Here is a 19,109-nt window from a genome sequence, read left to right as displayed (position 1 = left end):
TTATTTTTTCTCCAACTGATTGTTGGACTATTGGCAACTTCATTACACCTACATCCTTTTCTCAGATCATACAATTTATGAAGAGGAAAACTGCAACATATAGGGAATAATGTTTTAGGATCAAAAATGTTTTCCTATACCAATATCGATTCCAGGAATGTTCATATTAATTTTGTCTAATCTCTTAAATAAAACAGATCAGTATTATAATCAGATCAAGCATGGTTTTGGTCTAGAAAACAGTTTATCTAATTATTATGAAAGTACTCTATAGTTGAGCAAAATCCTTGCTATGCATTATAGAAATTTGCCCTTCACAATTTAATTTTTTTAAATGTTATCAAAGACTGTATTTCCAGCTGTCCTCAGTGAGTCAATTAATGTACAGGGCCTATTAAGTCAATCCACATTAGTCATAGTAGGTATGCTACAATAAATGCTTTCTTACAATAACACTTCTCCCATCAATGCTAAAAGTATTTTAATGTTTAAAACAAAGAATCACGTGAAGTGCTTTTTTTAAACATCATGATGACATATACATCTATGAAACATTTCAATGTGAGGACAGTTATAAATCAAAGTCATGATTAAAAGATATCACAAAAATGAGAGGTCACACACTTCAAATTTAGCTGTGTATCTTGGAAACATTCACACACGTAAAAAAACCACAAACACATCATTCATTCTGTTAAAGTCTCAATCCCGTGGCTGAATGCCCAACATGATCTCTGCCATGCTGGTAAGTTTTGTCTCTTCCAGTGCGGTGATAAGACGGCTCAGCTTGGCACTCCTTCCCTCTGATTGGATGAAACGTCCAAGCAGTTGATAGGCCTGTTCATAAATACCTTCCCTCTCATACTCATAGGCAAGATTGTCGATAACAGGGCCTTTCAGGGCACGGCAGTTCTTTTGCAAAGCTCTTCCCACTTGCTTCCAATCCCGTCCCACATGAGCAGCGAATCGTTGCTGGTCTGCAGATGTCAATGGCCTATCATCTAGGAGGAAACAAAAATATCAAAAAAAAAATCAGTATGCTAATATTGCAAATACATATGAAAACGTTTTTATTAGAATTTGTGTGTGTGTGTGTGTGTATATATCTTGAGACTCACCAAACACTCTTTTCTGAAACAGAAAACAGTTCTTAGGCAGTTCCTGTGATGGCTGACTGGGAGAACCGTAGCTGTTCTGCAGCTGCTGTTCCAACCGTGTGACCTCGTCATCTCGCAAACGCACAGGCTACAAAACAGCCATACATCATTTCAACAAACTGCACCATTTTCAAAACAGCTGTAAATTAAAATCATATTATTTTAAAATTATATTTTAACCTTATTTGTACATCTATAGTAGGTTAGGCTTCAGGTTTAGTACAAAGAAAACATACTGTATTTTAAAGATATTTCTCTCCCAAAGATGTTAAAATTCCAACTGTTTAAATAGTTTTTAAGTGGCATTTATAGCATATATATTATTATTTTTTATTTTATGTGTGAGACATTGATTTTCTTTTCCACTTCCTTACATTCCCTTATAGGAATAATTCACCCAAAAATGAAAATTCTCTTATCATTTACTCACACTCATGCCATCCCAGATGTTTGTGACTTACTTTCTTCTGCTGAACACAAATGAAGAATATCTATGCTCTTGTGGTCCATACAATGCAAGTGAATTTACGTTATTTCACATAAAGTTGAAATATTAAATGTAATAGTATTGAGTTTTATATTTATTTATATAAGAGGTCATTGTTTATCACTGATTATTATGACAATACAGCCATACAAAGGCTGTAAATACACTGTAGACCAACAAAACTGTCAAGTCTAGATGTGTTTGTAGCAGTTACTTGATTTCAGTGTTGATTTGTGGTTACTGTACTTTTCTCAAAATGTGGTTATAGTTGAGTGACACCTGTCTGTCACAGGGCCCATTTTTATTTTTTTATAGATATATCAGGAATCATTTTGAAATTAGATCGTGACTCCCAGAATCAGATCGAATCGTGAGGTGCATAAAGATTTACAACAAGTGTTGTATAGTACAATCGGAATAAAGTCCTAAATGCATCTACACTGCGCATTTATGTTTTGCACTGCCATTGTCTGCTTTTCATCCCTTCAGTCAACCGGGCAAGCATGAAAATGTTATGCGAGATGTTTTAGTCAGCTTGAATAAAATGAAAAGCATAAAATTTGACTTCAAAGTTAAAAGTTTACAAAGCCTGGCCAACTGAAATATGCAGCATCTGATTGTTGTACATTGTGTGACAGGAACATTAATTGTGTTCAGCAGTGCAGATGTAAAATTAGAGTTCATAAATACATTTAAGTGGACCACACCAGACTGAACATTGTGTTTTTGTATATTTTGTTTACAAGGTGAAATGGGCTAACATGAGCTGCTGTTGTTTTTTTGTTTTTTTTGCATACAGCCTGTCAAATTAACTTTTATACATTTGGTTTATAAGAATTTAAACTCCTTTTTCAACTTACACTATGTTCCTGAATGTAGTCATAATTGATGAACTCAGTTTTCTCATGCATTTTTGTGCATGTTATATTTTGACACATTTTCGTTACAATCTTTAAAAAACTGGACTAGTTCTCCTATATTTTTGACTGTGCTCCTAAAAAAAAAAAGTGTAGAGCCCTGCATACACACCTGGGATGACATGAGGGTGAGTAAATAATGAGAGCATTTTCATTTTTGGTTGAACCATCCCTTTAACTTACATAGAAAATATGACATCCCTCTCCCAAAATAATGAACATGCTTATGGCCAAATTAACTGGCTATTTCTAAGACACAGTTGGGACCTTTGAATTAAATCTAGCATTTATACACCTGTTCAATCAGGATTATGAACCTTCAATTTCTTCTCTAAAAAAATCTATTTAAGCTAATATATATATATATATATATCCACATATAGCCCCTGTTTTTTTGGAGTATTTTCCTGCACCTTCTAATCTACAACATCTTCAGCTATTATGTACTATTGGATGACCAATCAGTACCATCTCGTCAAGCTGACTGAAAATTGCTGGTTCTGTACACCTTTAACTAACAAGATTCAGGTAGAATAATCGGTGATGGGGTCACCTGCATTAAGGCCTTAATTCCAAGAACAGGCGGAAATCTCGTGTCAGCACCCCACCGTGTCCAGGTAAGACAGATGACTGTACAAGTTTCAATCACCCAAAAGTGACCACACCAGATCAAGGCAGGACAGCACATACATTTCTGCATTCTCAGGTTTTATTTTTCATGGAAGCTGCTAACTCAATTGATAAACATACTTTTATGACCAAATCAACTGCCTATTTATAAGAAACAGTTGGTGATTTTATTCAGTATTTAAGAAGGGGACTACATTTTTACTTTTCCCATTTCTTATCCTTATTTAAGCTTTGAATTTTCAAATCAATATCAGGGGCACACACAGCACTTTTAACACCAATGACCTTTTGGCCTAAATGTATCTGATCTGCATACACAAGTCCTGTGTAGTGCAAAGAGTATGCCTGCAGTTCTGCATGCATATTTATAACAGATGTGGAATGGATTGCTTGTGTTTCGATGAAATAAACAAACAAGTAAATAAGTACTTTGATTGGTAATTATGATTGTTTACATTATTAATATACCCACCTATTTGTCCATCCTAAATTTCAGAAGTTTAAGAATCAAAATTGTAAAAAAAAAAAAAGCAGCAATCAAATATGATTTATTTCTGCCTATGTAAAGATTTGCAGTGCAATTTGTTGCTCAAAACATTAAGTACTGTGTAAATAGCTTCAGTGGCTGTCATATTCACAATATATAGCGTTGCCTAGACTAAAGCCTTTACCTCAGACATATTGCCTGTCAGCTCATTTACAAAGTCGTCAACTATAAAAGAACTGCAGGAAAATCCATATTATAATCACAGTGAAAGTCAATGGCAAGCATATAAAGGTAACTCTAAAACTTTATTGATTGCTATTTTCCAACACATTAGGACTAACATAACACATATCAATGTTTTTTCAAATATATTGCTTTTATTTTTAATTTTATAGCTTATAGAAATCATGAAAATAGCATTGAAAAGATGCCTCAAGGTCTGCCGCCTTCTACTTTTAGATAAAGATTGTGAGTTGCATGTATTTGCTGGGACCTCCTTTTCAAATTTATTTCACAAACATTTGACTGACTCACTCATTGCTCCTCTCCCCAGACTCTTACATGTTTATATTTTCCAGGACACAAAAACTTTAGGGTTAAACATACTCTAAAGAAGTGGAATGCAAAGGGACTGTACTAAGAACATGACATAAACAGTTGTTCACTTTATTATGAGTGGACAAAACATTCAAGAGACACTAAAACAACAAAGACATTGTGCAAGCATAAACAGACAAACATACCTGTGATTGGCGTATATGCTCCAAGCACATTTCTAGGTCTGATAAGCTTTGGTCCAGTGTGTGTATTCCTGCTTTCAACTGTGTTACCACAACCTCATCGGGAAGTGCGAGAAGACGCAAAGCATGCTGGGACAGAAACTGTGCAAGTGAACCGCAGGCATAGCTCTCCAGGAATCGCCGACAAGGAGGCATGGCCATGAATTTCAGTTCCACCCCAAGGAAGGGATCAGCATCGTGCAGTTTTAGGATTTCATACCCTTCCAGTCCGCCAACTGAATCTGATTCAAAGGGCAATTAGAGGTGTATCAACCGCACCCCAAAGTAAACTGAAGAGGCCAATTATAAATCTATAAATAGAACTGACTCAACCTGCACCACAACATGAAGCAACTAGATAACTAAAGTTTGCAGACAAACTTTAATGCTGGCTTGCCAAAGCCTTGTCTGAATGTAAAAAAAAAAAACAATTTACAAGCTTTGGAAAGATGGATGGATGAATGGGAAAGAGTGATTAAATGAAAAAAATGAGTGACCGACATAAAGAAAGAGTGATAGATAGACAGACAGATACAGTTGAAGCCAGAAGTTTCCATACACTTCGGTTGTCATTAAAACCCTTTTTTTTTTTTTTTAAACCACATTTAATATTGGCAAACTATAGTTTTGGCAAGTCGTTTAGGACATCTACTTTGTGCATGGCGTGAGTAATTTTTCCAATAATTGTTTACAGACAGATTGTTTCAATTTTAATTGACTATAATCACAATTCCAGTGGGTACCTACACTAAGTTTACTGTGACTTCAAGCAGCTTGGAAAATTCCAGAAAATGTTGTCAAGGCTTTAGGCAATTAGCTTCTGATAGGCTAATTGGAGTCAATTGGAGGTTTACCTGTGGATGTATATTTATATACCTTCAAACTCAGTGCCTCTTTGCTTGACATCATGGGAAAATCAAAAGAAATCAGCCAAGGCCTCAGAAAAAAAGTCTGGTTCATCCTTGGGTGCAATTTCCAAACGCCTGAAGGAACCACGTTTATCTGTACAAACAATAGTATGCAAGTATAAACACAATGGGACCACGCAGCCAACATGATGCTCAGGAAGGAGATGAATTCTGTCTCCTAGAGATGAATTTAGTTTGGTGCAAAAAGTGCAAATCAATCTCAGAACAACAGCAAAGGACCTTGCGAAGATGCTGTAAGAAACAGGAAGAATGTTTTACTGTGGATATACACTCACCTAAAATATTATTAGGAACACCTGTTCAATTTCTCATTAATGCAATTATCTAATCAACCAATCACATGGCAGTTGCTTCAATGCATTTAGGGGTGTGGTCCTGGTCAAGACAATCTCCTGAACTCCAAACTGAATGTCAGAATGGGAAAGAAAGGTGATTTAAGCAATTTTGAGCGTGGCATGGTTGTTGGTGCCAGACGGGCCGGTCTGAGTATTTCACAATATGCTCAGTTACTGGGATTTTCACGCACAACCATTTCTAGGGTTTACAAAGAATGGTGTGAAAAGGGAAAAACATCCAGTGTGCGGCAGTCCTGTGGGCGGAAATGCCTTGTTGATGCTAGAGGTCAGAGGAGAATGGGCCGACTGATTCAAGCTGATAGAAGAGCAACTTTGCCTGAAATAACCACTCGTTACAACCGAGGTATACAATTTGCAAGAGCTCACCAAAATTGGAAAGTTGAAGACTGGAAAAATGTTGCCTGGTCTGATGAGTCTCGATTTCTGTTGAGACATTCAGATGGTAGAGTCAGAATTTGGTGTAAACAGAATGAGAACATGGATCCATCATGCCTTGTTACCACTGTGCAGGCTGGTGGTGGTGGTGTAATGGTGTGGGGGATGTTTTGTTGGCACACTTTAGGCCCCTTAGTGCCAATTGGGCATCGTTTAAATGCCACGGCCTACCTGAGCATTGTTTCTGACCATGTCCATCCCTTTATGGCCACCATGTACCCATCCTCTGATGGCTACTTCCAGCAGGATAATGAACCATGTCACAAAGCTTGAATCATTTCAAATTGGTTTCTTGAACATGACAATGAGTTCACTGTACTAAAATATCCCCCACAGTCACCAGATCTCAACCCAATAGAGCATCTTTGGGATGTGGTGGAACGGGAGCTTCGTGCCCTGGATGTGCATCCCACAAATCTCCATCAACTGCAAGATGCTATCCTATCAATATGGGCCAACATGTCTAAAGAATGCTTTCAGCACCTTGTTGAATCATTGCCACGTAGAATTAAGGCAGTTCTGAAGGCGAAAGGGGGTCAAACACAGTATTAGTATGGTGTTCCTAATAATCCTTTAGGTGAGTGTAAGTATCTATATCCACAGTAAAATTAGTCCTTTAATGACATAACCTGAAAGGCTGCTCAGCAAGAAAGAAGCCACTGCTCCAAAACCACCATAAAAAAAATCCAGACTACAGTTGCATGGGGACAAAGATCTTACATTTTGGAGAAATGTCCTCTGGTCTGATGAAACAAAAATGGAACTGTTTGGCCATAATGACCATCGTTATGTTTGGAGGAAAATGGCAACGGCTTGCAAGCTGAAGAACACCATCCCAACTGTGAATCAGGGGGAGGCAGCATCATGTTGTGGGGGTGCTTTGCTGCAGGAGGAACAGGTGCACTTCACAAAATAGATGGCATCATGAGGAAGGAAAGTTAAGTGCATATATTGAAGCAACATCTCAAGGCATCAGCCATGAAGTTAAAGCTCAGTCGTAAATGTGTCTTCCAAATGAACAATGACCCCAAGCAGACCTCCAAAGTTGTAGCAAAATGGCTTAAGGACAACAAAGTCAAGGTATTGGAGTGAACATCACAAAGCCCCGACCTCAATCCGAAATTTGTGGGCAGAACATGAAAAAGCATTTGCGAGCAAGGAGGCCTTCAAGCCTGACTCAGTTACATCAGTTCTGTCTGGAGGAATAGGCCAAAATTCCAGCAACTTATTGTGAGAAGCTTGTGGAAGGTAACCAAAACATTTGACCCATGTTAAACCATTTAAAGGCAATGATACCAAATACTAACAAAGTGTATGTAAAATTCTGACCCACTGGGAATGTGATGAAAGACAAGGAATGTTTTCTGATTAAATGTAAGGAATTGTGAAAAACTGAGTTTAAATGTATTTGGCTAAGGTGTAAGTAAACCTCTGACTTCAACTGTATATAGACAGATGATGTCTGTCAAAAAAGTGATAAATAGAAGACAGACACAAAAGAAAGTTATAAATAGAAGAGTGACAGACAGACAAACAGACAGACAGATAGACAGATACAAGAGTGATGAATTTAAAAAAGACAGGAAGACAAATTTTAATTTTGACAGTTGGAGCTCGAATAGTCTTGGATCATTTGAACATCCCTTCAATGTGAGTCTATGACATTTTTCTGATTTCTGTTAGTTCACTATTCTATATATAAATTAATAAGCTCTTAGCAGTGGCATCACTTACCTGTAAGTGTGAGCTTAATGACCTTGAACACACTGAATTTCCCTTGCTCGTCTTTGTAAACCGACAGAAGGTTGTGTTCTGGTCTGCTACACCCCAAGAAGAGCACAGCACACCCTGACCACACTCGATCACTAGAGTTGGTTTCATTTAACCTCTGCAACACAGATCAAATCAGACACACAGAATGTCAAATCACATGCACCAACACAAACTCGAATGTCAAGGCAATCGTGTACCTTTGTGTCGATACTGTCCATCTTCTGCTCAAACTCAGTCTCAAATCCTAGGAGTGTGAACAACAAAATTACTCCACACAGAAAAGAAAAACACTACTCCAACTACAACCAAACAAACTTTATTTTGTCTTATTCTTTCCAGCATGTAACCATGGTTGTGAGTTTGTTTATGGATGCTGATGGCTGTCCGCGTATATAAATGAGGTCTTACAGATATGAAATGTACATCATGTCTACAGGTAAAGCAAGGCGTCCCGACGCGCATGCGTCACATGAAAAAACATTTACTTTTAAGTTTTGATTTAATACATTTGAGTTGTAAAAAGATTGAGATTAAAATGTAAAATGAATCAAACATCTACAGAAATCCACACGCGACTTTTTAGTTTGTGCTTTTCATAGATTGTTACGTTCTACTTGACCACTAAAGAGATTTCCCGTCTTACAAGTTTCACATCACACAAACTTAGCTTGCGATTCATATAATAGCGAATATGAAACCTGCGCTTTGTCTGATATATTGACACACTACTTACGCGGCGATTTGGTGGACTTTGTCCGAATGTCACGGAAGACTTAAAGAGGCCTAAAACTTCATGCGAAGAAAACTTTTCAGAAGTCGATGTAGTGCCTGATATTAAAGACGCGCCCACTGCAATGTTCAATGATTGATCTGATTGGCTTAAAATGCAGCGCGTTCTATGACGATTGGCCGAAGGCTCATCGTCTTTTTTAATCGATGCGTTTAACTACAAAACTCGCGACGCAAGAGGAAGTGCAGAAACGCAAAGTTTCAGAGCACACATTTCCTCTCTGAAGACTTCGACGCAGTGACAGGGCAGTCCTAACAAACGCTCATGTGCTGGATTAAAGGTTCACAAAGGTTGTGATATCAAATGCATAACCGGTCTGTTTTAAAGCGTTTTTTATACATTTAAAGTGGCTGCGGCTGACATAAGATATTCTGTAGATAAGGGATTGTTGAAATAATAGAATGGGTCTGCCAAAGGAGGTCCTTGCACATATTTATTTCTTTCCTACCTTTACAGGACAAATGCAATGCGTTTACTGTTTGTAAGGCGTGGTCTGATATCATGGCACATCCAAGCTCATGGACAGACACCGAAGTCAGGTAAAAACTGTGGATTACTTTTGTATCAATTAGATGGAAATAAACAACAACAAACATGCTCAAACTTGATCAAATGTTCTGTTCATGGTTCACTGATAAAAGCAATAATGTTGTGTAATCAATACTGTTTGTAATGACTTAATTTCTTGTGCTGAACACAAAGATTTTTTTAATTTATATTTCAGTCAGCTATGTTGGTCCATTCAATGTAAAAGAATGAAAGACATTTGAAGCTCCAAAAAGCACATAAAGGTAGCATACAAATAACCACAGTAGACTTGAGTGGTTAAATTGATTGATTGATTGCTTTATTATTATCCCCTTAGGGAAATTTTTGTTGCTTGTGTTTCAACATGCGTACATATAAGACCAACAATATACATGTAACAAATATGCAGATTTATATATAAAATAAATAAAAACAAATTCTAATCTTCACTGAGACCCGCTCAGTGAACACCCACACTACCTATCATTTAATAATTTTACTGCCTGTGGCAAGAAGGAATTTTTCCCCGTTTTTAAAAATTGCTGGCATCCTGAATCATCTACCTGAGGGTAATATCTCAAATTTATCAAACAGAGGATGTCTATTGTCTGATATAATTTGTCTTACTTTACTAAGGCAACTAGTTTTATAAATTTGTTCAAGACCTCTTAAAGGGATACCAATTAATTTACTCGCAGTAATCAAGACCTTTCTAAGCGAACTTTTTTGCTTCACTGTGACATTTCCAAACCAGCAGGTGATGCAAAATGTAAAAACACTTTCAATAAAAGAATCATAAAATACTCTTAGGATTGAAACATTTACATTAAATGTCAGCATCTTCTTAAGGAAGTATAGCCTTTGCTGTCCTTTTTTGTGCACAGCTTCAGTCCATTTATCCCACCTTAGTTTGTGATCAAAGACTACCCCAAGATATTTATACTCATTAACACTCTGTATTGGTACCCCTTTAATAGTGGTCACACTCACTGAAGACTCCTTCCTAAAATCAATACTCATCTCCTTTGTTTTTGAAATATTTAACTTAAGGTTTGACATGTTGCACCAAGTAATAAATTCATTTAAAACAGGTCCATGACTGTCCTCATCCCCCTGGAGGAGACTAACTAATGCAGTATCATCTGCAAATTTGATTAAATATCTCCTTGGATGGGTACTTATGCAGGTATTTGTGTACAATATAAACAGTAGTGGTGAGAGGACACAGCCTTGTGGGGATCCAACATTAGCAATTTGTTTCTCCGATAGTGATCCACCCATTCTCACTCGCTGAACTCTGTTTCTTAGAAAATCCCGCAACCACAGAATAAGTCCTCCATCCAGGTTAAACTCTATGGCTAATCTTTCAACCAACACAGTAGGCAGTATGGTATTAAACGCAGACGAAAAGTCAGCAAATAGGATTTTCACGTGATTTTTGGGAACTTCAAGATGCGAGTAAACAATATGCAACAATGTTAATATTGCATCGTCCACTTCCTTGTTTGACTGATATGCAAATTGCAACGGTTCCAATAAATGTTGCGTTTTTAACACCACATATCTTTTAACAAGCCTTTCAAAGCTTTTAAACACCAAAGAGGTCAGTGCAATTGGCCGATAGTCACTAAGCTCTACTGGTTTATTGTTTTTAGGAAATGGTATAATAGTTGAAATTTTCCATATAGTTGGTACTAAGCGTTGGTCTAAAGATCTTCGGAATCACAAAGTAAAAACTGTGGATAGTTGCTCAGCACAGTTTTTTAACACTCGTCCACAGAAAAAAATCAATTTCTTCTGAAGTGATATGATTGTGTGGGTGAGCAACTGATTGATATTTAAGTACTTTTTTGCTATAAATTATTCTCTCTGCACAGTCAATGGCGACATGCATGATTAATGAAAATTGGTAAAACCACATGAAGAAAAATGTGGAAGTGAAAGTGAAGATTAACAGTAAAAAAGGACTCAAATATTGATCTGTTTTCCCACCCACACCTATTATTTCACTTATGAAGAAATTGATTTAGCCACTGGAGTCATATGGATTACTTTAATGCTGACTTAGTGATTTTTGGACTTTCAAAGTTCTGGCCACCATTTACTTACATTGTATGAACCTACAGAGCATAAATATTCTTCTAAAAATCTTTGTTTGTGTTCAGATCTGGGATGACATTAGGGTGAGTAAATGATGGGAGAATTGGTTTCTCACATGTTATCTCTATTTTAGGTGTGAGTCAGGGACTAGTAGTCCTGAAAAATGTACTGCTCATCTGCCACTGGTCCGAAATTTGAAGCTGAGCATGAATCTGACTGATCCAGCTAATCATAGAACAGGACTGTGGGTGCTGCGGCAGGCAGTTGCCAAGGGTGATGGGTGGCTGGAGGGACTTTCCATCTGCTGTGTGGGGAATACACCCCTCTTTTACCCTGGTCAGGACCTGCAACAAGGCTTAGTGGACATACTGATGAATTAGTCGTCACTTACTGTGCTCAACTTAAGGGGTGTTACCTTCACTCTCAGCGACTCCTTTGTCAGGAGTGTAGCCATGCTTTGTCCTGCTCTGCAAAGTCTTAACATCAACAATCATTCTCTGGTATGTGGCGTCAACGCTGAAACACTGAGGCAAGTGCTGAAGTACTGCCGGTCACTCAGTGTTCTTTGAGTTTTTCAGACCAGTCTGTCACAAGATGTTCTGAACGATCTTATGTTGCCAGAGCGACCAGCGCTGAATATACTAGAGCTTCGTTGTGAACGCAGCCTCAGATACGCACTGCCTCTCTGTGACCAAATATAGTTAGAGTTAAAACTGAGACACCCACATCTCTGGGTGGAGCTTGAGCTGGACCACACCCTCCCTGAATGGCATGTTCCCGGGGTTCTGCAGCTCAGCATCCCAGTCCGAAGTCTACACTTGCTCACTTGGACATTGCTGTTGGATGAGGTTCATCTAGTAGGGAAGAGTTATGCAAACACACTGGAGGTTCTGAAGCTGTAGACACCCTCCTCTCCTGAACTAAACTCTGCTCTGATATCCTTAGCAAAGCAGTGTGTCAAACTTCGGAGGTTCACCGTTATTGTGTGGTCTCGCATGATGTGATAACAGCGTTCATCACACACTGTCCAAACCTCTGCATATACACACTCAAAATACATAAAGAGCCTCTGGACCTGCATAAAATTAAAGTAATACTTGGCATACAGGCTTTCAAATAGGGTTTGCAAATGCTTTGATAATGTAAATCATTTGTTTCATATATCTGCACTATTTTTAATGGCTTGGTACAGTTCTGTGCTGAAGATCAAATAAAAAACAATGACATTACCTGGGTGGTTAATAATCCATTTACTGACATTATAGCACAAAATGCTCTCATTTTGATTTACAATCCAATTATTACATTTAATGTAGAGCATCAAATTTAGCACTGAATGTTTGCAAAATTCTTATACATCCTTCAGTCCAAGATGAAAGTGCCTCTTGAATTTTACAGTCAATCAATCGCTCTGTTTCTCACATCATTCATAGTAGTTAAAACAAAAGTCATAGAATGCTGTGGTATTTGGGGCAGAAAGCTGGGCAGAGCTGCTGTTATTAATATGTTTGATGAACTTGAGTGTGTCTTTGTCTCTGTAGACCAGAGCGAGGGAGTTATCCTCTGGATACACCGTCAAGAGCTACAGAACACAAAAGCATGTTAACACACAACATGTGCTGTAGTCTGCGGTGTTTACATGTATACTGTAGTAACAGTAGAATAAAATTATCAAATAAACCAAACTGACATTTTGTGACATCACTTACCTCCTCGTCTTCATCATGTGCAATATAGGATGTAAATCCCCCAAACTCTGCCTTCCACCCTGAGAGAGAAATTGGAACAGGTTTTTGACTGATATGGTCTAGCCTCTTTTTTTTTTGGCATGATTCTTCTAATCTGCTCAATCACATTTGGTCATACAGAACACACTCATTAACTAATAGTAAAAGGCATTTTGAATGAATGGAAAATGTTCTCATTCACATTGGATGTCGCAGAGCACACATACCTGCACAGCCCATGTGAAGCTGAAGATCCAAACCATACTCTCGTTTCACAGAGTCATGTAATAATGTGTAGTCACCATGTGCCCAGCGACGCAGTTTTCCTACATAAGTAGGAGGTCCTGCAAAAATGCAAATGACAATATATTGTAGAAATCAACAAAACTACACATGCACACGTTTAGAGTTTGGAACCAAGAACAAGTTCTTATTCAGAACCAGTTCAATTAAAAAAAAATGACTAGAACCGAAGGAATTTGATGACATTCGGTTCCATCAACAGTTCTCGAACAACGTTCTAAAATAATCGAGTAGTCGATGGGAACATTTTGGTTTTTAGCAAAATATGAGGTAAAGAACCACAATTTTGAGTCCATTATTTTAAAATGTTATTGCTGACTTAAAATGTTCTTTGATCGTACAGTTGACCAACGGTTTTTGAGATTTCGGTCTTTCTCCATTCAAGTAGATAGGAGCTGCTCTGTCATGACTGGAAAAAGCCTTCAGAGTGCATTCCAAAGATGGCCGACAGTGGACTGACTTGCTTATTTCAGTGTATTTCAGTTATAATGTCCCTTTTGCTTACATATGAAAGAAATTCTTTCCCAGCTAATTCTGTTAATTATAAATGTGACCTAACTAGATACATTATGAAAAATATAAATTTTACTAATTATATTTGATTTGTTTTTCAACATTCTGGTCACATATAGTAAAAAAAGAATAAATCCATGTCTTCAATCAATAAATAAGACTATATTTTCAAATATAATTTTTTGTTACATATTTATTGTATAATTGCATAAGTTGTACTATTTACATTGATTTGTTGAAGACGTGCTAAAACCGATACAGTCTCTTTAACAAAGAGAAAATCCAATGGCTTTATGTCATCTGTGCTATGCCTGCATAGAATTAAATGTAATTGTTTGTGATCAAAAACGGTCCGTAAAGAACAGAAAGGGTTTTAAAATAGACATTCAATGACAAATGGGTCGCATGGATCTAATCTTTGGACACGCGATACACAGAACAACTTTACATTCAACATATGAATACTCCACCACTAAACTACACAATTACTGGTGAGTGAAATATGAACATTTACCTACCAATTGCTGAAATACTGTATATGCATTTTAGTCACATAGCGTGAAATGTTGTTGTAAATCCTCTCATTGTAGCATAGAGTAAAGGATCGATCTTGGGATTTCAAAATCGACATCAAGATTGTTCAAATAAAGATCCTGATGCATCAGAAAATCAATATTTTTACCCACCACTAGAAATGATTGAATGTGGCCATTAAATGCAACAAGAATTGCGTGATGTGTTGTGTGTGGATGCTGCGGAGAATAGCGTGAAGCCTCCACATGTGCTATGTCTCCGTGGTAATGCACTCAACAAGCCACGTGATAAGATGCACGGATTGACTGTCTCAGACGCGGAGGCAACGGAGATTCATCCTCCGCCACCCGGATTGAGGTGAATGACTACACCACCACAAGGACTTAGAGCGCATTGGGAATTCCAAATTGGGGAGATAATAAAAAATTGTTCAGATGAATCTGAATTGGAAACAGAAATGTTAAGTTCCTTATGATTCCCATCCTGACACACACTGATCACCTTTGGCTTTATTCTCAGCTGATGAAGCACCAGCGGCACAACTGGAGCCTTCTACTCGTGTGCTGTTCTCTTCATCTTCATTCTCTGTCTCACTCTTTTCCTCATCGCTCTCGTCCTCATCATCACACTGAGCCAGATAGTGGAGACGGAGGCCAGTCAAGTTGGACAAGAGGATGAAGAATGGCTCAGAGGAAAGGAGTTCCCAGCACTCCTTTAAACAAGATGGGACATTCTGGATATCTGCACAGCTATAACACCTAGACAAATGTGTTAAGCAGTGAAATTCATGAGTACCACATCAACAATCACTTGACACTCATTACAATAAAATAAGCTTACTTCAGCAAATTATTGTCTGCTTTTGACAGGAATGGATAGATAGTTCCTGTATCATCATTAAACAAGAGACAGGTGGTTGGATCTCACCTCTTATTGGGTGGACCCCTTTTCTCCCACTGGATTTCAGAAGACTGCAGAGCACTACGCACCTGCCTAAATTTTTCCTCCTGATAAAGGTTAAAAAGGTCAGAATTCAGCACATCAGCATTATAGAGATATAAAAGCATGTGGAAATATGTAATAGTTTCTGATAAATGCAGACATTCATTGATACTTATTTGTTGTCTAAAGAAAAGAACAACATTGTTTATGGCATATTTATTCTGATTTACATCTATATGGCCCAATATAAGCACACATTCTGGCATGCAGAGTCTCCAAAGTAAATCTTACATGTGCAAAATGAAAAATAAATCACTTGAATATTTAATTATTTAAAACATACTGGCTACATTCCTCTACAGTGGGAAAGTGACATGTCACTAAAAATTCTCCTTTACATCAATAATATATGAGCCTCCACAACAGCACAGACAAAGAGGGCCTTATGAATGCCTCTTCTTCGTTTTTTTTTTTAACCTTATATATTTAAAATACTACATAAGCCGAACATGTACTTACCTTTTTATGCTTATACAGGGCAAAACCATATATTAGTGTACACATTTGTGTTTGTATACCAGATTAATTATTAGTGAAAAACCTTAGTGTACTACTAATAATAACAATAACAATGCTGATGACACACCTGTAAGAAACTAGGCAAGCAGATCTCTGAACTATCTTCGAATTCTTGCTGCACCCGAGCCTGATAGCGAGGATCCAGGTACATCTCGTTCACCCAATCAAATATAACACTCTCCTGTAACAAACCCACCCACCAATACATACCACATTATACTTCAGATATGATGTCATCAGTAAGTCATGTAACAATCTAAAACCATACACTCTTATGAGAATTTGACTTACATCTCTGGGGATGTGCGTGTGACGGGGATCAGAGGGTTCCATGTAGCGTGGGGGTCTTGGCAGTGAGTGGCCATGAAACCAACCACTCAGAGATAAACGGCACTTCCCCTCACTAAGAACCTCTGCCACCTGAGAGAGGCGGGCTTTGAGTTCAGTTGATTAAAACGGCCATAACTCATTATTGAATGGAGAATCTATGCTTGTCACTACCTGATGGAAGGAGACTGGGGACACTTCAAAAAACACCAGAGAGTTCCAGCGAGGAAGCAGAGACTTGGAAATGCTCACCGGCTGAGAGTGTTCTGCAAACAGAATTATCAAAAAGTCAGCATGAAATGGTATGCGCAACCCAGTTTACATCCGTACTGAGACATATTTCTGACAGGATAGTGAATGAGAGAAAAAATATTGTGCAGCACTTGACTGTATCCATCAGGAAATTATTGTATCGTGCAAAGTTGGCATTCCATACCAAAATGGAGCCAAACCTAAAAGCAAAATTTTAGACGACTGTGTTGGACATCTCCATTACTGAAACACAGCTGGCACCCAGTTTCGAGAAGGCATTTTGACCAGGACATGGAATTGCTTTTTTTTTCCAAATCTATCAGTCACTTTTCCATTTCAGCATTAACCAGGATTAAATGACTTCCTAAACCATTGTCAAGAACTTGAGTGACATCATTTTCCCCCACGGTGCACATTTACTAAGATCACTACGGTAACCTGAAGGAAGAATAGACAAACATGCGTTGGGCAATTTCAGAGTTGGACAGCGAATCTTCACATGATGATAAAATATGATGCATTATATTTTGAATATTTTGTACATTTTGTAACATATTTTTTAACAGCCTATAATAAAGAATAGATGATACACTGGAACAACAAGATGCAATGCAGCAGCCATAGCCGTTTGTCAGACATGTTATTATATATATGTATATACAATTATGAACATAGTAATTAGAGTACTCGAGTAGACAAACTGCAAGTGTGGCTGTGTCACAGTCCCACCCTTTAATTTCTGTCTGTCTGTCTTTGTGTGTGTATGTGTGTGGGAGGGAGGGAGGGAGGGGGGATAGGTGTGGGTGTGTTCTGCACTGTGGGAGTGGTATGGTCTCATCAATTTATTTGTCTATGACAAATTGACTATGTGTTATAGTCTCACCCATTCATTTTAATGGTCATGACCATGAACTATACAAGTGTTTACAAAAGTAAAAACATTTAATCGTCATTAAGGTTAAGTAAATAGGGTCAATTATGATTTCATGTTGACTTAATACATAACACCAATCCACCCACAAATTTTTTTTTATCTAAGGCAAAGTAAAATGTTCTATGAAATATGTTCGATCACACACCATCAGTGCTGAACAGGTCCAGTGATCCTCCATCTGTCAGCTCCCAAGGAGGCACCAGGTAGAGAATGAATGCAACTCTTCGCCCCTCCAGCTCATCATCATGACAGAGCAACACATCTGCACAAAGAGAAAAAAACGTAGGGAGGGAAAGAGACATCTAGAGACCCTTTGAGAATACACCAGCTGCACATCGTCACCCCACCTACACTCCAGTGACCATCTGATTGGTTGCAAAGCTGCCAGCCAGATGGCTTACCTGTATGCTCATATTTGGCACAGGATATATCGACAGTTGCCTCCAAATCCACTTGCAACACTTCTGACAACCACAGACGGAACTCCCCAAAAATCACTGACCTGACCTCAAAATAAATAAATAAAAAACAAATAAACACGTCTGTCAGCAAATCAACTTGTGAAAAGGGTAAAATAACTTGACATTTTTCACACCTTATCTGTGATATATGGTGTTCTCTTCTCTCTCTCAGATCATCTGACTGCAGAAGAAACAGAATTCAGGTATCAGCATCCAATCCCACTCACAATAATTTTTTAAGAAGCCTCAGTGATACCTGTTGAAACTTGTACAAGTCATTTGACTTGCTGTTGAAATTAAGCTGAATTAGCTCTGCTTGTAGGCTCTCCACAAAGCTCTCACTCTGCAGGAAATTAGTGATCTGACAGTGAGGAAAGGGCTCGCAGTCCAGCTGCACACTGCCTGAACAGAGAGAGGAGAGGTTCACACACACAAGTCAATAAATGCACCTTTAAAACTAGCTTGCTTTATCTCTCACTAGCAACCTGACCATACACATCCATGTTCTCTTGTTCATAATTACTGTAAAAAATACAGTACAAGTTACGTAAGCTCATTCCGTTACATGTGTGGGTATACACACCATTAGAATAACTCTCTTTCCTCTGCCATGCGTCTCTCATTCCTTTCTGGATAGAATCATCCCTCAAATCCGAATTTATCACGGCGAGTTCACCACGTTTCCCTTTCTTATTCTTTCCACCCGTTTCAGAAACATTCTGCCGTTTTTTGGGTGACATGTCGACAGCATGTGGGAATTAAAGCCCGGGGAGACTTTTGTTTTCTCAGCGAAGACAAGCAGCGTTTCCTATTTTTCGCCTCTTCGTTTGCATTTAGGAAGAGACTCTATGGGCTCATTACTGCCCCTGGAGGTCAGCCATGGAACAGGCGCACTGTCTCGCACCGTACTGATTCAAAAGAAAATGTAGAAATCAATTCGATGGCTGAAGAACATACATTTTTTTTTAAACATGATTCTGCCCTTTTCTGATTATGTCAAACCTTTTAAAACAGTGATTTCTCACTGTTGTGTGAAAATCCCAGGAGATTATCAGTTACAGAAATACTCAAACCAGCCCATCTGACACTAACAATCATCCATGTGATTATCTAATCAGCCAATCGTGTGGCAGCAGGGCATAAAATCATGCAGATATGGGTCAGGAGCT

At 38.1% G+C, this 19,109-nt stretch overlaps 2 protein-coding genes and 1 pseudogene across 2 annotated transcripts; 1 reads left to right on the top strand and 2 right to left on the bottom strand.

Moving 5' to 3' along the window:
* On the bottom strand, positions 1-8,790 carry LOC127639613 (tumor necrosis factor receptor type 1-associated DEATH domain protein). Its single transcript, XM_052122117.1, has 6 exons — positions 8,684-8,790; positions 8,148-8,194; positions 7,912-8,065; positions 4,422-4,699; positions 1,119-1,245; positions 1-1,001 (listed from the first exon to the last, which is right to left on the bottom strand). Exons 2-6 carry the CDS (start codon positions 8,166-8,168, stop codon positions 703-705), a joined length of 879 nt encoding a protein of 292 aa, XP_051978077.1. The 5' UTR covers positions 8,169-8,194; positions 8,684-8,790; the 3' UTR covers positions 1-702.
* A 35-nt stretch (positions 8,791-8,825) lies between these two features.
* LOC127638876 (F-box/LRR-repeat protein 8-like) lies at positions 8,826-12,462 on the top strand (annotated as a pseudogene).
* Positions 11,509-18,759, bottom strand: ogfod1 (2-oxoglutarate and iron-dependent oxygenase domain containing 1). Its single transcript, XM_052116467.1, has 13 exons — positions 18,524-18,759; positions 18,197-18,342; positions 18,075-18,121; positions 17,881-17,981; positions 17,625-17,741; positions 16,468-16,559; positions 16,258-16,386; positions 16,034-16,147; positions 15,373-15,452; positions 14,947-15,203; positions 13,323-13,439; positions 13,078-13,136; positions 11,509-12,950 (listed from the first exon to the last, which is right to left on the bottom strand). The coding sequence occupies exons 1-13, from the start codon at positions 18,678-18,680 to the stop codon at positions 12,792-12,794; spliced, it is 1,575 nt and encodes a 524-aa protein (XP_051972427.1). The 5' UTR covers positions 18,681-18,759; the 3' UTR covers positions 11,509-12,791.
* Positions 18,760-19,109: the final 350 nt, after the last annotated feature.

Source organism: Xyrauchen texanus, chromosome 1 (assembly GCF_025860055.1).
Source record: "Xyrauchen texanus isolate HMW12.3.18 chromosome 1, RBS_HiC_50CHRs, whole genome shotgun sequence".
In the NCBI taxonomy this organism is placed as follows: Eukaryota; Metazoa; Chordata; class Actinopteri; order Cypriniformes; family Catostomidae; genus Xyrauchen; species Xyrauchen texanus.
This window is presented reverse-complemented; position numbering and strand designations above follow the sequence as displayed.